General features: G+C 44.7%; 1 protein-coding gene across 4 annotated transcripts in view; it reads right to left on the reverse strand.

Moving 5' to 3' along the window:
• LOC121286299 (unconventional myosin-XVIIIb-like) overlaps positions 1-20202 on the reverse strand; it is a 341286-nt gene that overhangs the window by 67030 nt on the left and 254054 nt on the right. For all 4 annotated transcript variants that reach the window (XM_041203361.1, XM_041203360.1, XM_041203359.1 and 1 more), the window contains exon 33: positions 7282-7395. In XM_041203361.1, coding sequence (XP_041059295.1) covers positions 7282-7395 — 114 coding nt within the window. The remainder of the gene's footprint in view (positions 1-7281; positions 7396-20202) is intronic.

Below are 20202 nucleotides of genomic sequence, written 5' to 3' on the forward strand. Positions count from 1 at the left end.
CTCTTTGAAGTTAACCGACATCAAATGACTAACAGGCTAGTCACTTCATTGTTTATGGCACTTCCAATGCATAATCCTATCAGATCCATGGCATTGAGGTAGAAGATCATCCGTGATCTAGTTAAATGGTAGAGCAGGCTCGAGGGGCCGAAAGGCCTACTCCTGCTCCTATGTTCCTACATTCCTATAAATTAGCTGCCATGTCAACCTACAAAACAAAAGCAGTTACTCTGCAAATGTTGGTTGTGAAGTATTAGAGTCATCTTAAGGTGGGCACCATGTATATACCAGCTCGTTTGGAAAATAATTGTAGAGAGAGGCTAGATTTGAAATATGACCTCTTTTCGCTAGTATAATTATCTAAACCTCTATAATGGCAGGAATGTTCAGTATAATCACTTCCATCTAGCAATGAGTTTGCTGCATCCCTTATTTTATAAACATTCATGATCCAGAAAATATGGGAAAAATCATATTAACAAGCTAAACATTAATAAACTTAAGTAAATGCACAAAAACACTTGCTGCATATACGAAATGTGCACAGTAGCATTCACAATGGGTGAAAACACATTTAAAATGGCTCTCTTTAAATAGGAACTTTAACCAATATTTCCTTTGATGCCTGTTTACATTGGACAGAAGTGCAGCTGGCCAAGCATTCTACCCAACCATAAGCTAACATAGAGGCCCTCAATAGCATGCTGTGCACGTATGTGATTAGGCTCCCATTCAGAACAAGTAGAGTCCATAAGGAAGTGCTCTTAGGGCGCATTAGCGGGAACTCGGTGCAGTGCTTGCTACCCGGTTTTCCAGTTCCCAAATGCCAAAGGTGCTCAAGCTCCCAGACAGAAAAGCCCCCTTGCATATCGCACGCCTATCATTTTCCAGCAATGCTGTAAATACACTGTGTACCAAATCAGTGTCAGGCATTTCACCTTGACTCCAGCAGCTTTTAAGCGAATTATACCACAGCTTCAGGTTAACACTAGATATATTTGTCGCTTAATTTAAAAAATTGCTGCAACAAGTTTTTTTCTTGGCATACCATGAGACAGAGGTACTTTACATGATTCATTATAGTTCTGCCTGCCTCAATTTTCTACCTCACATGGCTGGCTATCACTTTGGCTTTTTCAGTCCTCCTGCAATCTTCAGCCTCGTTCATCCAGGGAGGATAATTAAGACTGGTGTGTTGCTGTGTACTGAGTTATTTTGTGCAATGCCAGATGGCTTTATTAGCAAAGCCACAGCTGAAGCAATGAAACGTGCACTCATAAGTCAAAAAGCCTGGTGTCACAAGTTTCACCCAGTGTACCAAAGGACTGTGATGGGACCATACAGGTTTCACTTCAGGATCGCCCAAAATCCTATGGATATCTCATCTGGGCTGAACCATGGGGATTTGGAAAGGGGAAAGTGATTCTTGGCTGGGATGGAAAGGAAAGCAGGTAGAGAAAGAGACAGAATAAGAGTCTTCCTTACTGTTGCTGTTCACCTCCCACCCCTAGTTAAAAGTGCTGGCAAAAGGAGGAACTTGACTTATAGTATAAAGGAGTATTTTAGACTAAGGGCGGAATCGTCCCAGGTTTGCACAAAGTGCGTTAGCAGGCGGGAAAAAGGACGTTTTACCCATCGGCCACAATGGCGGCTTTTTGTGCCATCGTCCCATTTCTGACGCGTCCCACCACATTAATAATTTATTCATGGGAAACACGCCAGAGCACTAGTGGGCAGGCTCAGATTTGCCCACCATGCTGTGACCTCAACGTTTCCTCACTCCAGGCGCCATATTTAAAGCGCATCAGAGTGCAGCTTACTTCATGTCTTCAAACCAGGACTGATCCAGGCAACAGGTGGTCCCAAAGGCAAAGAAGACACCGCTCTGGGGCACCTACTGGATGCAGTGGAAGGCCACAGTGATGTCCTTTACCTGGGTCTGGCTGCATGAGGCCCACTAGAGTCACCAATCTGGCCTGGGAGGCAGTAGCTGAAGTGGTCAGCACCACCGGAGCACAGAGAAGGTCAGCCATCCAGTGCAGGAAGAGGATGAATGCTCTCGTCCACTCCACCAGGGTAAGTCTAACACCTCATCGTTCTCAACTCACACACTCTCAAACCCATCGCACACCCACAGGGATCTCACACCTCAAGGGACACCACTAACTCTCACACACACCCTCACATCTCCATCAGGCTCATATCCTCTGGAGCTCGTGTCATCATCCTGTCCACGGCTCCGCTCACCACACAAACATTCCACTCAGTGCCCTGTGTCCTGCTCACACTCTCTCCATGTTTCCACGCAGGAGAAGCCTGTTCACATCAGCAGGGAGAAGTCCCAGACCGGGGGTGGAGTGGCCCACATTCGGCCCCTCACTCACTTTGAGCACTGTGCCATCGCGCTGACTGGTGAGGACACGGACCCTGTCTGCAGTGACAGTGAGGTCAGCAGCGAACACTCTCGTGAGGATCCTGCACCGCATCATCTCTCTCTCAGCACAAATGTGAGTGCTCTTTCTCCTACTTTTGACTCTGCTGACATGCACCAATTATCTCTACTTTGTAGAATCACAGGGAGCTCTGCTAAGGGACAGACTCCCTCAGCCAGCCAGTCCCTCAGCTCCATCCAGGTCCTCACCTCCAGCCAAGAGGACACATCCTTCATTCAAGAACTGGAAATTAGCAGCCTGGAAGACTCATCACAGCGCTTACCCACACCCTCCACCAGCACAGAGATACACACCTTGGTTGGGACCTAGATCTAGAGAAGGCTCGCATTCACAATCTGATGGTCACCGCACACATATGCACAGCAGGAGGAGGCAGGTTCAGCTGAGCTCCCCGGCACTGGAAGGACTGATGGGGAAGAGGCATCTGTGAGGACAAGTCAGATGACGAGCCTCTGGATTCGGCCTTCCAACTCATCATGGAGAGTCAGCAGAAGGCGGGGGAACATCATGCAGAGCTGTTGGGAGTCCTCAACGGAGTGGCATGCAAGTCCGAGGAGCGCATCCGCCTGCTCTTTGATGAAGCGGTGCCCATATTTTCACGTATGGAGGTCTCCATGGGGAGGATGGCGGACACCATGGAGACCCTGGTCCAGCAGAATGCGGATATGTGTGCAGACGTGCATTCCATCATGGTCACCATAGGTGGGTTCCTGCAGTGGCAACGCGAGAGGGAAATGAGACATCCCTCCAGGTGTTCCTTCCCCTCAAGGAGTCAGGCCGGGGCCCTTGGGCACCGGAAGGGAGGAGGAGTGGCAGCTGGACACCCCTGGGTCATCCACTCCGGAATCTCAGAGGCTGTCCACTCCCTCCCAGTCCCCTTTGCCTGTGACAACTCTCAACCTCGTCCTCAGTCATTGCAGAGGGAGCCGCTGGCCCACAAGAGGACAGCCAAATCAAGGCACACGCCAAAGTCATCAGAGACAACAGGGTCAACCAATGCACCGGCTGTTTCCACCCCTGCTGCGGATGTCAGGGCAGCACCTAGATGAAGTGGTAGGCCTAGAAAAGTTAAGAAATTCTGATCACAAGTGGTTGCACGGGTGAACACATTTTGTCACTTTATAATCTGAAAATGGATTCACTTTCCCTGAATAATATGTAATGTTGTCTTTCAGCTTCATTGACAGGCTTCCCCAGTCCTCCCCTGCATTCCCCCCAACTCACAGTTCAGCTGCACGCGGCCTGACCATGAGTGATTCTGGGGGGAGAACTATGTGTGTGGCAGGGAACCTCGAGCAAGCATTTCTCCCACACATACGGAGCCTTCATCCTTCACACCCATCTCACTGTCCCGAGTATTTTCAGTGCTGCCTGCTGGGGTTCTCTTTCCATTGTCCATCTGAGCCGACCTGTATCTCCACCTACCCCCTGTTCACACTCCCATGTAGCACCTGTACCTGTCCAACATGAGGCTCCGCCCACTTTCCATTTCTGCAAAATGTTCGTTGTCAGGTTTATTATGAGCTCCCCTGTCCTTTCCCCTCCCCCAGTCATCCATGTCCTTTTCCAAATCACTGTTGACCCTCCTGGCATCACCTTCCACCCCCCACCATCACCTACAAACCCAAACCATTTCCTTTGCAGGATGTCCAGGTGAACGTGCACGTTCCTCACCTTCCTGAGAATCCCACCCCTATCCATATTGGCCTCCCCAGCCTCCTCCTTCCCATCCCAGGGGTCTGTGTCTGCCCCCAAGTCCCCACCAACCACCCTGGCCATCCCTTCTACCGCTACCATCGCATCCTCACCCTTCCACCCTTCTGGCTCCCTCTGCCTCCCTCTGATTCTCACCATTCCATTCTTCAGTGCCCACCCTCAGTTTGCTCCCCAAGAGGCAGTCATTGACTCCACAGACCCCACCCTTGCATATTTACCTGGGCTGGCCCCCCGACCTTTACTCCCTCCTCCACCCTTACTCCCTCCAATCCCCGGACTCCATCTTTCCCCTCTGACTCTTCCCTCTCCCCGGACTCCTTCCTCCTCCTGGACTCCTTTCCTCCTCTGAACTCCTTCCCCCTCTTAACTCCTTCCCTTACACTTTCCTCTCCCCTTACACCTACTTCTCCAACTGCTGCATTCTCCCCCATTACACCCCCCCTCCCCCGTACTCCCCCCTCCCCATTTCCAACCTCACCCACACCAATACCATTGTCCCCCCGAACCTCACCCCCCCAACCCTGACACCTTCACCGCACCCCCTCAACCTCACCCTGCCAACACCTTCATGCCCTCTGCCTCCCAACCTCACCCACCTCGGTACACCTTCCTCTCCCAGTCAAACCTGGACCCTCCTCTCCCATCCCCCACCAGTACAGCTCCTTCTCCCACTCACAGCTGGATCTTCCTCTCTCCATCCCCGCTTGCCGATGATCCATAGCAGCCCATGGCTAAGACTGTAATGTTCCGAAGCAGGCCTGAGACATCAACGGAGACCTCCCACCTTCTGTGAGCTGCTTTGAGAAGAGCCATGTCCATAAGAATCCACGCAGCATGTGATGCATGTGTTCCAGGGTCCAGTTCGGGTCATCCAGGGTCCGATAGCTGTAGGGCTCCAGCATCTCCTGCTCCTCGGATGCCTGTGATCTGAGCAAGGCCCTAACAATAAGCCCCGACCTCTGCACCACACTTGTCCAGACATGTTCTGTGCTGGTGTTTTCTTCCCGCCGATGCAACGGGAAATCTGGTGTGGGGGGAATGATTCTGGTCGGGCCTTACTTTGCATCTCATTAGTAGGATGCAAATCGGGTTCACGCCAGCCTCCAGCAGGTTCAGCCATGGCGGTCACCATCGGTTGATCCTGCTCTGCTTTCACATTGGCGTGAAACCGGCTTTTGGCCTTCTCGCCATATTGTACCCGCCCCCCACCCCCCCCCCAACCTCAATGCCTGCCATGATGCCCAATGCCAACGGGACCGGAAAATTCCAGCCTAAGCTTCATAAAGAGTTAATGTAGTACTCTTGTGATGCCTTAGAAGTGAAAGTAAAAGGGAAGCAAGCATGATCAGAAACCTCTAGGAGAGTGTGCTCCACATTCGGCAATTATGTTAAAATAAATGTTAGTGTTTATACCTAGCCGTCTTCAGGAATCATTAAAACTACTCCATCCCAACAACACAATGATGTAGCCATTGCCCCTAATAGTATGATTGGAGGCACATCGAAACCAAAGAAGGGCAAGATTTCAAAACAAAATTACAACACTGTGCAGCTAATTTTCAAAAGGAAACATATAAACAGCTGTTCACGATTTCCTCACCGAGGACAGGATTTTACATATTCCACTGCACGATTCGGTGAGCAACCAGGTAAAAGGGTTTCGGGGTGGAATTGAGCTGTAATTTATCTCCTGAGATAAAGCGGGGTTCAGTTGTGAAAATGTGCTGCTTCCCAGAATTTAGTACCAAAGCTGCCAGGGCTTGTTGCAATATTAATATTGTACAGCAGCCCCAATTGCCCTGGGCCCCTTGCAGCCTGTCATGTTTGCTGTCCACATAGATTCATCTAATAGTTCAACCTTTTACAGTACAAATGAAATAATGTTTTTTTTCAAACCAATGGGAGTAATGCGAATGAACCACTAACAGGCAGTAATAAGGCCCAGCACCAGGCAAAAGGCCATTTACTCCTCAGTCCAGGAACTAACGGAAAAAGTACCTGACCCAAACTGGAGAGCACAAGTTTTATACAGAGGAAAGCTACAAGCAGCAGTAAACATTGAAGTATTAATGTGCAGAGGGGAAGAATTCTCTTGGCTGTTTTGAAAGGCGGGCAGTGGACAGAAAGATGCCAAAGGAGAACATTAATGGAAATTGTTAAGCAGATTGAATGCCAAGATGAATTGAAGGGATTGACATGTGTTGGGGGAAAAAATACACTGAGAAAACTATCACCAAAGAGAAAAAACAGGTCAAATAGCCCCCATATAGGGGCACAAACATTGCACTATTGCATTATTCCATCATAAACTATGGTCACCAAAGAGACCATGCAAGCTGTGCTAAACCACCAAAAAACTGTTTGCAGAGGACACAATAAGTTTTTATTTAAATGAAAAAGGATAATTCCTTATGATGTCGTGATGAGAAGCTTATAGGGACAGGCTGAGGTGCACGCATTTAATGTGCCAGCTTTAATATTGCACGGCACACAGAAAAGCTGAGGTGAAACCATATCACACAAATGCAAAAATAGAAGCAAAAAGAAAAACAAAGCAAAATAGTGTCGAGCAGGCGATTTCAGACATTCTTATCTTTTTTTCCCCAGGAATGAAAATCTTTTGACTTCCTTAAGTATTGGGAGGGATAAGGATCAAAAAGACAGGAAGGGATTGTCAAGTGCTACTGAAGGGGCTTTCAATTCACTATAGCCAAAGTTAATGAGGCTGGTTTAACTCACATAGGGAATTAAGCTCTGCTTTGATTTTTTTTCACTTCCCACAGTGCAAAGAATGGCAATGTCTGTTTTAAGATGAGGTTATTTGAGCACTAACTCTATAATCCTACAGCATTGGGCATTCCACCCAGTTAATAAATGCAAGTATGCCAATCATACGACAGAAGCCTTGGGTATTACAGCTTACAATTCACTTGTGATAATTACTTTGTGAGAAACATCATGGTGTGGTTCTTTAATGTTCATGAGAGCCAAGGAAAGGAAAAGCTTCGAGGTTATTTAAGCAGCAACTAGACAGAGAGCAGGATCATCTGCTGGTGGGTCTGTGGAACTGGACATTGAACTGGAGTTTGAAACGCAGAGTAGCTATTCTTACCGTGTTCTTGTTTCTCTGAATATCTTCCAACTGAACATGAAGGTTTTCCAGCTCCAGCATTGCAGATTTGTAAACTTTCTCTGTCTCTGTACAACGAAACTTGCTTTCCTCTAACTGTTGAAGGGAAAAGAGAAACCATTCTTTTGAGTAACAACTGGGCAAAGCTACAATTAGATTTTAACATCGAGAGTTTCTTCTATGACATTTCAGGTTTTTAAATGGTGTATCAGTGCACCAACGATATTCTGCTGCAAAGTCCCAGGATACACAAATGTATCCCCCACCTCCAATGAGGTGAGATTCTGGACAAAGTTTCAGAAAGAGAAACACTTGCATAAATATACAGAACAGAGCATTGAGCCTGTTCATTCGGTAGACCATTCACAATGGATTCTGCCTCACACATTTAATATCCTGAAGGACATCTCTACATAAATGCTCATTGACATCCAAAGGCTGGAGAGTGAAACACCAGCATATTGCTCCATTTGAAAATCTCCACTATTCAACCTTGGCCTCCTCCTCTCCACAAGGATCTGTTCCCAAAAAGGTACCAATGTGGAAATTATCATGTCCCATTGAGATTTGATGATTTCAGTCAATACACTGTGAACCTCAAAACCTATTCTCAACCAGGAATTTGGTTCCTTATGTAGTATGAGGGTCTGGCACATATAGGGTTAACCTGGGACTTAGTACAGTACCGCCCACACAGTGATGTAAGAGAACACATGACCTGCACCTAGAAGTCAGCCTAGTGTTGCACAGAGCTGTGTGGATAAGCAAGCATAGAGACAGTTCCTAGCTTGAACTCTTTACTGTATATATGTACATTGTTTGTGTAGTTAGATATACATACAGTTAACCTACCTAAGACTATGAATATTTTATTAAGGCCTACCGAACGGTATCCGATACCCTGCAATACCTTAATAAAGAATTTGTTCATCTCAGACTCGAGAGCTTTGTCAAGAATTTGTTTCACATTTCAACTGATACACTGTCGGAAGAATGTCTCTTCTAACCGCTAGGCTGCTTAAGGCCAATTAACTTTGATTTCTGGGCTCACATCCTAAGTAGCCAAACCTATCACTATGAGGTTGGAAAGCCAGGAAAGTAAAGCTGCTCTTGTCCACAGGAGATGTAATTAAGCCCAAACCCATCCTCGTATTTGTGTAGTAAAAATAATTACCATCTTGTTTACCCCTATTTGTGTTAGAATCCATTTTCAGCATTCTCAATTGCACCATCGTACCTGGTAGTGCAGAAAGAATGGGGTGGATTTTGACAGCAAACTGTCACTGTTGGCCATCATTACACCTTTGAAACTGACCACAACCTCATGATGTCAGGCATGTGCAGATCAGCAGAGAAATGCTGAATTTGCATTGTCTGTTGTAATATGGGTTCTTTAGATGTCTCAATGAGAGGAGGGTTTTGTGTGTTTAAACATGAAACCTTCATGGTCATATTTAATTATTTACAGATCCTATATTACTGTCATGCATGGTGCTGCTCATTATGCTTCTAGAGTGTTCTCTCTAGACTGTTCTCCCAGTCTATTACCATGTGACTCCATACATCATACCGTGGGCAATGCTATTCTCCAGTTCCATGTTAGCCCTTGCTCTGCCAAGCACCTTTACATTACTATGGCATGCAGGCACTTCAGCATCCCCCTTTCTTCCCCAAAGAAAACTTTCCTCCCTTCCAACGAGTATTACAATACAATCTTTGTTTGCTATCCCTTCCCCCCCACCCCACCTCAAGTCTCTGACTTTATAATTCAGATCGTCTTAAGGCTTGACAGTTCTTCCACATCTTGGCCTGTCATGTTTGGAGGAATGGTAGTAGCATTCTCTGTTTCTGGTAGTTGATATCTCCATTTGATTTGCTTTTTGAAATCCTTCAAGTTACGTTTCTCTTTATTAAAAACCGACCTGCTTTTTTTTTGGACACAGCGGGTTTGTTCTGCTTCTTCTGAAGGGAATGTACACTCTGTTCATTTCGAGAATGGACTCGAATTTTCTTTTCCGTGGTGTCTGCCATGTTCTTGCTGGGCATATACGCTTTGCAAATGGAACCTTTGTTTCCACTTGTTTCATAGTTTCAGCTAAACGTTCATTTGTTGTTTTATTTTCAAAGTGTTTTGCAAACTTATGAATCTTTTCATCCAGCTCAATGGCTCTCAATTCATCAAAGACATCCAGTGTTCTTTGTCTAGTTCCTTGCACTTCAGTGTCAGATTTATATTTTTCAATCTTATTTCTGCCTTTTCTTACACTGCCTGCAGTAAGACTTTGACCTTGTCCTTCATTCTGGTTGCACTGTTGGCGGCCAGGTCTGTCTCCAGTGAAGTCTTAACTTGTCTCAGTTCTGTAATTGTGTTATGCATAGCTTCATTATCTGCTCACAATTTGGAAAGATCTACAGCTTTTCCTTTCAATGCCTCCTGTTTTCCATTCAGCTGCTTCTTCAGCTCGTCAGTCTGTTTACTGTAGCTTTCAGCTTCCTGCTGGAATAATGAACATTGCTCAGTCTGCTCTGACAACTGTTTCATCAGCTTTTCAGAGTAAATTCATTTTGCTTCTCTTCATAATTTTCCAGAAGAATTAACATTAACCTGAGGGAATCTTGTAGCATGTGAAGGACTTTCAAAAGGTTTTCCTTTACTTTGCAAAGTTCACTTGCTTCATCTTGAGCTTTCCTGTAATTCAACAGAGTCTCTTTGAGTTTCTTCTGCTATTCAAGGCAGACTTCATTTCTTCCTGTTGCTGAATGGTTACACATTCCTTTCGCATTTGATTTTGAAGGACAGTCAGTTGTTCCTTCAGCTGTTTACTTCCTTGTCGGCCTTTTACCAACTCGCTTTGGGCTTCAGTGAATCATTTTGTTGCTACTGATAGTTCCAGTGCAGCTTTTTCGGAAGTAATATTCATCATCCTCTATAGTTCCTCATGTTTTCCAAGGCTACATATTGATTCTTCAGGGAGTCCTTCAGGGTCATAACCTCTTTGCATGCATTTTCTGCCTGTTGTTTTGCCTGGCTGTATACCTGGTTGAGCTTTCCCAACTCCTGCTTTGATTTGCCAACTATGGAACTGAGTGTCATTATTTCTCCCTGTTCCCTTTATGCTGTCTCTGAAATTTGTTTGTTCAGATCACAAACAGTTTGGTTCATCGAAAACTTCAGTTTATCAAGCGTTTTCAGAGGTATATGCTCAGCTTGAATCTTGCACTTCAAGTCTTCCAGTTCAGTTCTGATGCAAACATTTTCCTGTTGAACAGCTTCATTTACTTTTTGCATGTCTTGCTTCTTTTGAGTTACCTCAGATAGCTTTCCTTCATTCATAGCCATCCGCTCACTCTGCACTGCCATCTGTCACCTTCACTCTGAGGTCATTTGGCTCTGTCACTCTGAAGTCTTTTGCTTCCCCTCCTCTGGAATCTGTTGCTTCCCTTCCTTTCTCTGGGGTCCCTTGTTGCCCTCAGCACTTTATTGGGAGTTGTCCTCTCTCTGGGATCTCTTGTTGGTCTTCCTGCTTTCTTGGGAGATACCCTCTCTTTGGCATCAAGTTGCCCTGGGCACTTTATTGGGGGTGTGTTTGACCTTCTTCTAGGGTCTGTACTCTCCACAACTTGGAGTATCAAATATCTGTCAAAGCGATTTAATATCTCACCAAATGTTGTTTAGTATTGATCTACATGTTGGCTGTGGAGTACTTCATCAGCAAATAAACAAAAGATGAATAAAAACTTATCAACTTGCACTTCTTCTGATTCCTTATTTAATCTTGTACTTCTCCTGTAGAGTAAAAATTGTCTTCTCCAAGACTCCCACTCTCAAGTCTGGTTCAATTCTTTCCATTGCAAAAATGCATCTGACTCCACTAATTTGCTGCCCATGGCTATTTTTTTTCTCGTTATTACTGCTTTATATTTCATTAGTGCTTTAAGACCATCAGTGCAGTAACCATTTCTTTCACTCAGACTGTCTCTGCATCTTGTCGGTTCTGTCTCTGTTTTTTCCTGCGTTTTTGTGATTTTGGTGGACTGTCCAGTGATTGTGGGCCTGTTTTTTTTTTAACTTCTAAACTTTCAAGGTAGGAGCACTTCTTTTCTCTGGGATTCTTTCATTTTCTCTTTTACCTCTGAAGGTCCTGTTTTGGAACTTTGGGGGCTATCTGCAGCCGTCAGTACTGTCTCTGTGTTTTTTCCAAGCTTTTTCGGGATCCCTATGATCATGGGCCTGTTTCAAAATCTTCTTAAGCTGCAGCAATTTTCTCTTCTATACAAGAAGACAGGAAGCCAACTGAGAAGGGTTCCCTTTCTCCTAAACCCTGCAAGGCTTTTTCCTTTTATTTACTGTGCCTTGCAAGTCTTTTTTTTAAACTGGCAGCTCTCCTCCAGCTGCCCTATGGATATGCTGAGTCATGGGACTGCCACCTATTCTATAATATAAGTACAGTTTGTTTTTGTATGTTTTGCTCATCACTCGTGAACTATCCAGTATTCTTCACACTGCATCACACTGGGTCTTGCAATTTTTGTATTCTTGCTCACCCATCTTCGAGATCTGACCAGGATTTTTGCTTTTTTACTCTGCATCACTTAGGGGTCACATAATTTGTTGTAGTGTTGCTCATTCATCTTGTGACCTAAACAGTTTTTTTGCTCTGCGTCACTCAGGGGTCTTGAAATTGAACTTGCAATTAGACTTCCACTCACTCTGGTGGATTCCTCAACTTCTAAGCCTGCAGTGAAAGTTCTTCACTCTATTTCGGCTTCAACTGGTTTAGTTCTTCATACCTTGGGATACTGTTCTGGGTTCATCAGTTAAAATGCTGCAACCTTTCAGATCGCCACTGATGTGATATCTTTTAGAGGCTCCCACTGCTGCCAACCATGTTGTGATGTGGTGCCGGCTGTTGTGGCTCATTGATGAGGAGGGGTTTGTGTGTTTAAACATGAACCCTTTATTGGTAATCTTTAACTATTTACAGATCCCAGGTTACTGTCATGCATGGTGCTGCTCATCATGCAGGTAGGCTGCTTCGAGAATGTTCTCTTTAGACTGTTCTTTCAGGTCTATTACCATGTGACTCTATACATCGTAACATGAACTGTGCTATTCTCCAGTCCCATATTACTTCTTGCTCTGCCGAGCATCTTTACATTACAATGGCATGCGGGCACCGCAACATTATCACTCAGGGCTCTGGCACAATCATGAAATCGGTGAGAAATACACCTTTCCTGCTCCCACATCACTATTGGAAACTGTTCAAAAAAGTTACGCCTTATTTAATCTGGTGTATCTGGGTTTTTAACAGCAATGTGATCATTAAAATTTGATGAATGACAGAACTGGCCCTGGTAAGAATTTTAGAATTGCGAAGCACTGTTGTCTAATTAATTAGTACATTTTTAAACTAAACTCTTTTAACAATAACTTTTTAAAAATTCAGAATATTTTAACTTCTACCTTCATGCCATGTGTATGTCCCAATCTTTTATTTGCTAAATATAAAAATGTTTAAAAGGGATTTTAATTTTGTCTTTTCCTTTTCCCGATTTGGTGTCTGTGAAAATCCCTCACTGTAACTGGGACAGCTTGATGACATCACTGCAGCTCCACATTGGGAATCCCCAGTAAAGAATGCTGCAATCAGTGGCAGTACCACTGCAGGGTGATCGAGTTAAAATCCTCGCAACCTAGATCGCAAGATCTCTCAGTGAGTCTTACTTTGCAGTTATTGGTGAGCTCCCTTGCTTCGCTGCTGATCACAAACTCCAAGCCATTAGGTCTTAACTATGTTAAAAGAAAAAGTGCATCGAAAATTGGCGCTCTGGAACAAATACAATTGCAGCATGTCCAAACTTTCCATTGCAGCAAGTTCAGAGGCAGGGAGGATGCTAATCAGCTTGTCTGAAGACTCCTCATCACATTAGCACCACACTTTTAACACATGCTCAAGACACCACCCAGGACAATGCAGCCTGCCTGACTGGCAACCCCATCCATCACCTTCAACATTCACTTCCTCCACCACTGACGCACAGTGGCCGTAGTGTGTACCATCTACAAGATGCGCTGCAGCAACTCGCCAAGGCTCCTTCAAGAGCAACTTCTAAACCTGCGACCTCTATCACCGAGAAGGACAAGGGCAGCAGATGCATGGGAACATCGCCACCTGCAATCCCCCTTCCGAGCCGCACACCGTCATGACTTGGAACTATAGCTGGAATTTTACAGCCTCATGACGGTGGGGACAGGGCTGTAAAATGCGGCGAGCCATCCTAGACTCCACTGACTTTGGCGGGACCGTAAAATCCCACCGGTGTAAAATTCCACACAACTTCGCCGTCCCTTCATTGTCGCTGGGTTAAGATCCTGGAACTCCCTTCCTAACAGCACTGTGGGTGTACCTACACCACATGGGGCCACAGCGGTTCAAGAAGGCAGCTCACCACCACCTTCTCAAGGTCAATTAGGGATCAGCAATAAATGTTGGCCTAACCAGAGACGACCGCATCCCAGGAGAGAATATTTTTTTTTAAAAAGCAGGAAAGCACTTTTGGATGCAAAAGAACAAAAGAGAACTTTCAAAATGATGAAAAGTGAGAGACAATAGAGATCCAAAGGGACTTGGTGGGGTGGGTCCATGTACTAAGGTCATTAAAATGTCATGAATAGGCACACAAAATAATCAAAAAAGCTAATGGAATACTGCCCATATACAAAGGATTAGAATACAGAGTTTATGCTACAGCTATTCAAAGCTTTGGTTAGAGCCAGTCTGAAGTAGGTGAGCAGTTCTGGGCACCGCACCTCAGGAGAGATACATTGACCTTGGCAGAAGTGCAGCACAGGTTTCCCAGAACAATACTTGGGCTATAAGGGTTAAATTACAGGAAGAGATGACACAAACTAGGGTCGTATTCCCTGGAATTTAGATGGATAAGGAGTGATTTGATTGACATCTTTAAGACACTAAGGTGAACAGATATTAATTCGGAAGATCAGAACTCCAACTTTACAGACTCTATCTGTAATGAGAACATGTCCTTTAGATAGATAGAGGGAAAACTTTTCCACTGGTTCAGAAGTCTAGGATTAGGGGACATAGCCTAAAAAAAACAGGGCCAGAGATTTCAGGAGTGAAATTAGGAAAGAATGCTGCAGCCAAAAGGTGGTAGAAGTTTGGACCTCTCTTCTGAAAAGGGCAATTGATGCGAAGTCAATTGTTAATGTTAATTCAGAGATTGATAGATATTTGTAAATGAAAGATATTAAGGGATATGGGGAAAAGGTGGGTAAATGGAGTTATCTCACAGATTAACGGTGATCTCACTGAATGGCGGAACAGACTCAAGAGCTAAATGACCTACCCCTGCCCCAATGCTCTTATGGGCGAGAAGAAGCTGACAAATAGGCATTGTTATTAATAACAAATTGGAGCAAGGGAAAGTATTGGAACCTGGAAATACACAGCAGATCAGGCAGCCTGAGAAAGAGAAAGGCAGCTTCATGTTTCCAATGGGATCCTTCGTCTTATGTTCGAGCGTAGAGCAACAGTCGCCGGACTTCAATTCATTGGCTATAAATTTCACGTGGGCGGGCCCGACACGCCAACGGGTAAAATGACGCCCAGTGGCATCGGGCATGCTTCCCGACGTCACCGCGCATCATTCAGGTCATTTGTTCGGCAGGTGTGTGCCAGAGGCGGCTGCACAGCCGCCAAACTGTCAAAGGCCTGTTAAGGCCATTAATAAACCAATTGAAGTAATTCTCAACGCTACCTGTCCAACCTTAAGGCTGGTGGGGGGGGCGGTGGGGAGAGAGGGGAGGGTGGTGGGGGGTGGTGGGGGCAGGCGAAGAGCCCAAGCGGCCTTCACATTTTTTAGGAACCCTCATCCACGGGCGGGATGAGGTTTCCTGAAGGTTTTATTAAATAAATTTTAAAATTTTCACAATTCATAAACATGTCACATGAGGGGACATGTCCAAATAGTTTTACTCTTCCTATATTTCAAACTTTCAATATGAACCTAATCTCCGTGCCTCAGGGGGTTTTCTGCGCTCTCTGCGATAGAGCGCAGGCCCCGACTCTCCCTCCTCTCCCCCCCCAAACCCGCACAGGTAGCACTGAGCGCTACCGGCCGCGCACCACGCTGGGCGGGCCTTAATTGGCCCGCCCATGTAAAATGGCAGCGCGCAGCCGCTCGCAGGCAGCAATCGGCTCCAAGCCCGCTCCCGACCAGCCCCACCCAACAGACAGAAAATTCCGCCCCTTGTGTGAAGAACTGGGGTGAGATTTGGTGAGGAAGGTGCATCATAAATCCAAGTACTTACATTCTGCGAACTAGCCAGAATGAAGGGCCCCATCAAAAACCAATCTCTTCCTTTCAGTTGCAGTTTGATCTATAGTGTATTTCCAGCATTTTACTTCGGGTTTCTAATTACGGTAATTTTCTCTGTCAAATTAGCTTTTATTTAATTATGAACACATCGGCGGAGGACTTCATTGTGATTCATTTTGATCCATTTCTACATAACAAAAAAAAACCCCCTGTATTGTACATAATTTAACGCAAGATTATTCCTGTCGTTTATTTGTAAAATTGATATCAGGAGCACCACATGTGGAAAACAGCCATCATCTTCTATAAATTCCAAATCAGCCAGAACTCTACCAGCAGCATCCTGCCATGCAAATAAAAAACATCATCCTATGTTCTCACATTCTTGGTGGCCAAATCTGGCTCCCCGCCTCCCAATGGATCAAATTCAAAATTCACATTGTGGCTTCATATCCACTCTTAATCCCTTGTCTTTAGAGTCATAGGCAGAGTCATGTCATTATGGCACAGAAGGAGGCCATTCGGTCCATCAAGCCCATGCAGGCTTTCTGTGGAACAATCCAATCATTCCCATTCCAGCACTCACCACCCCCATCCCCGTAGCCCTGCTAGTTCTTCTCCCTCAAGTGCCCATCTAATTTCTTTTGTTGGACTTAAGGGGGTATGGGGGTAATAAATTAAGAAGGAAATCCAGAAACCCTGGTCAAACTTTCACCAAATATTCCTTATTCAGTTAACTTCGTCGTGATTGATTCAACTATAATGAGAACCATATATAGCCTTTCTTTATACAAGAAATGAGCCATCCCTTTCTAGAGTTGACTGGCTGCATTTTTGAAAACTCCCTTTGCATGGCATGGAACCCAAACAGTTCCCATATTCAATTCCATCAATGAATCATGACCAATTCTCGGGATTGTTGGGGAGGAGAAAGTTTTGAAAAAAATGCCAGATTTAATTGCCTTCTCTGGTCCTCTGACTGGTCCCCTGTATGTTCCCCCCCCTCACCCTACTCCACTCCCTCTACCTTTGATGGCAAAGTCTTTGGCCATTCCAGCGCTGCACTTTGAAACTCTTTCCTTAATCTCTGCTGCCTCTCTTCCTACACTCCAACTGTTGCAAAGCTCCTAAAGTGTGTCATTGGCTGAAAAATGCTTTGGGACCTCCTGGAGTCATGAAAGGCGCTAAGTGAATGCAAGTTTTTTTCCCCTCCCTGTTTTATAATGCTCCAAGAAGCACCTTGAGCCATTTTATTACATTAAGGGCACTATGTAAATACAAGATGTGGTTGTCATTGTTGCCTTCACTGGAAAAAAAAACTTCTTAAAACAGATCTTACAACCAAGCTTTTGGGATCTTGCTCCCACAGACTCAGCAAAAGCTCCTTCTCCTCTGCGTGGCACCTTGAAATATTTTCTATGGCTTTACCTGGGTGTAAGTTGTTGGCACTTTGTTTAATCTTGATCAATGACCAGTGCTATGGTGTTGTTCCTTTACGCTCACAGATGATTGATGAGCACTGTAAACCACTACCTCCAGAGCAGCAAAATTAAAAAATAAAATCTAACGCTAGAAACAAATGCTTTAATGTAAATGGTGAACTAACTATATGCAACACTTCACCATTAAGCACAGCTTTCTTACAGGTTGTTAAAATTAAGCAGCTTGAGAGTTTCTAAGATGAATAGATGTTACCAGTCAGTGCTAAGTTCCGAATGCACTCTGGGAACTCAGTCAGCAATCTTTCTTTAAAAAAGAACAAGTGAATATTAGCCTGTTAAAGACAGTGAGTGTAGTTATAACATCTCTCTGATCAATGGTAAGCAGCTTGGAACATCAATCTTTAATTAAGAGAAAGTGGTTAGAAGTGGCACTCTTTGATTACCATGAAGCAATTTTAATTGTCACTCTCATCAACCACATACAGGTTAAGGTGTCACTCCCTCATCAACGGAAAATAGTTTGGAACATCACTGTCCAATGATCAGAAAGTAGTTTCACGCCACTCGCTAGTTAATAGGAAACAGTTTAATGTCACGCTCAAGTTAATGGGAAGTGATTTAATGTCACTCGCTAGTTAATGGCACACAGTTTAATGTCAGACCGTACTTAATGGGTTTAATGTTGCCCACCAGCTAATAGGCAACAGTTTAATGTCACTCTAGTTAGTGTCTAGTTAGTGGGTTTAACGTCACTCACGAATTAATGGGAAGCAGTTTAGAACATTGCTTTTTGATTAGTGGAAAGAGATTTGGAAAATCACTCTCTAAAGGGAAGCAGTTTGGGGTGTGCTTCTCCAACAAAGAGTAAAGTGTAAACTCAGGAGTCAGGTCATTTTATGACAACTGTAGGCATACTACAGCTGAGCAATATGAAGCCACATTTCTACCCCTCTGCAGAAGGTTATCTCACATCTATTGAGTTCACATGAAGAACAGTAAAACTGCAGTTCCTAGGATAAGTGGGGGAGGGAGGAAAAGGATAACATTCATATGAAAATTAGGGGATTGGATTACGGGCGATGGGGGGGAAATGGGGTGGTTTGCAGAGGAAAAAAAGATTTAGGAAACTCAATCACTCTAGGACTCCATAAGGCTGACCTCCAGAATCCTCAATTCTGTGGGACAAGAATGGTGTCCAGGACGTTACATCTACTACAGAAAAGTCTGGCAGTTAAGAAATCTGCTTCCACAGAATGATCAGGGCTTGTGGAGGAGTGTTCACTTCCCGAATTGTGATTCATTTTGACCCCTTTCTACCCCGTAACACAAAAAGCAAATTCAGCCTATAACAGTATGTAACTTAACCCAAAATTATTCCTGTCAGTTTTTTGGTTAAATTGGCACTACGAGCAGCACATGTAGAAAAGACGCCTTCATCTTTTACGAATTTCAAATCATCCAGAACTCTACCAGAATCATCCCATCTTGCAAACACATCACTCTCAGCAAGAAAGCAGACCCCAAAAAGGGAATAAAATTATCAGCCTGCCTACATAACAACAGCAGGATATCTTGCGGTGGTTTCAGTTGTAGATTAGGAACCGTTTAAACTTCAGATTGGGACGTTATCTCAATCCTGGGATTAAATCATTGCTTTTTAATCGCCAGCAGATTTCCACATGTAATCCATCTGAATCCCTTGACTGAACTGTTGCTTTGTATTACACCCAGCTAATATGTTGCATGTATTAAGTCATTTTTAACTCCTTCAAAAAATGTTGTCCCATCTCAAGTGGATTGTTGCAGCTAGCTGTCGGTTGCTATGGCTACCAGAAGTGTGGGATAGGGTCCAGTATCCAACTGCATCTTCTCTACCCGTTATCTATATAAGTCTACCCTTCACCGCAATTATTATTCCTGATTAATCAGATGGGACTTCTTGCTTTTTAAAATAGAAACTGTGCATGCTTTGAAGGCAAAGCAAAATCAACACTGAAAAGGCCAAGGGCTGCTGGAAGACAAATCTCAATGTGCCAACTTGGCACTGAAGTGACTGCAGGCTGGAATATGATCAGGTTTCTTCCCAGAATATCCCCTCAAGTCTTTTTTGGAGTGGCTGGAAGAATAAAAATACAGCACTAAAAGTATTGAAACGACAAAGTGGCTTTTGTTAAATGCGGTCTGGCCTCTATGGGCCTTGCACACTGCAGATTTAAATTAAGAAATGGCTAAAGTATGGGAACCACGAACACTATGGGGACCAATCCCAGTGATAAAGGGGCTAGAACAAGGGTACACAGACAAGAGCTTAAACGTCAGAGACTTAAGACAGATAAGGGGAGAAATTTTCTTTTTTTTTTAAAGATGATTGAAGGAATGATGAATAAAGGGGTACCGTAACATGGTGGGTTCGTGGGCTTAGGACAGCTGCTCATGTAGAAAATAATAGTCTTTCTGAATTGTAGGTTTGGATTTTCATCCAGCCGTGTTGACTCGAGAGCTCTTTAAAAATGGCGGGTGGGTCCCAACTTGGGATTCCCAGTTCCCAATTCTCGGGCTGTGTGATTTTTGGGAGCGTCTTTAGAGGGTGTGGGCCGGTTCCGGTCAAAAGCCCGCAGCCGGCACTCCTGACATGGCCAGCTCCATTGCGGGGATAGGCATTTCCTACTCCTCCACAATTTTCATGGAGCCAGGCCAGCTTTTTAAAGAGTCATGATACACAGCCGCTTAGAGAAGTTGTGAACCTTAGTGTGAATGAGGGGCCGTTTTAAAAGCTAAGTTCAAAGGTCCACCTCATGCCTTCTATGCCAAGTAACATCTCTTCCATCCATCCTCTATGGCCCCTCATGTCTCCAATGCCAAGGCCTGCCCTTCCACCTCACACCCCTCATGCCCCCTTTGCCATGCTTTGGCACTTTCATGCCCATTGCTCCTTATCTGAGGAAGGATGTTCTTGCTATAGGGGAGTGCAGCGAAGGTTTATCAGAATGATTCCTGGGATGGCGGGACTGAAATAGGAGGAGAGATTGAGTGGGTTAGTACTATATTCAGTGGAGTTCAGAAGAATAAGGGGGGATCTCATAGAAACCTATAAAATTCTAACAGGACTAGACAG

Source organism: Carcharodon carcharias, chromosome 13 (assembly GCF_017639515.1).
Source record: "Carcharodon carcharias isolate sCarCar2 chromosome 13, sCarCar2.pri, whole genome shotgun sequence".
Taxonomy (NCBI): Eukaryota; Metazoa; Chordata; class Chondrichthyes; order Lamniformes; family Lamnidae; genus Carcharodon; species Carcharodon carcharias.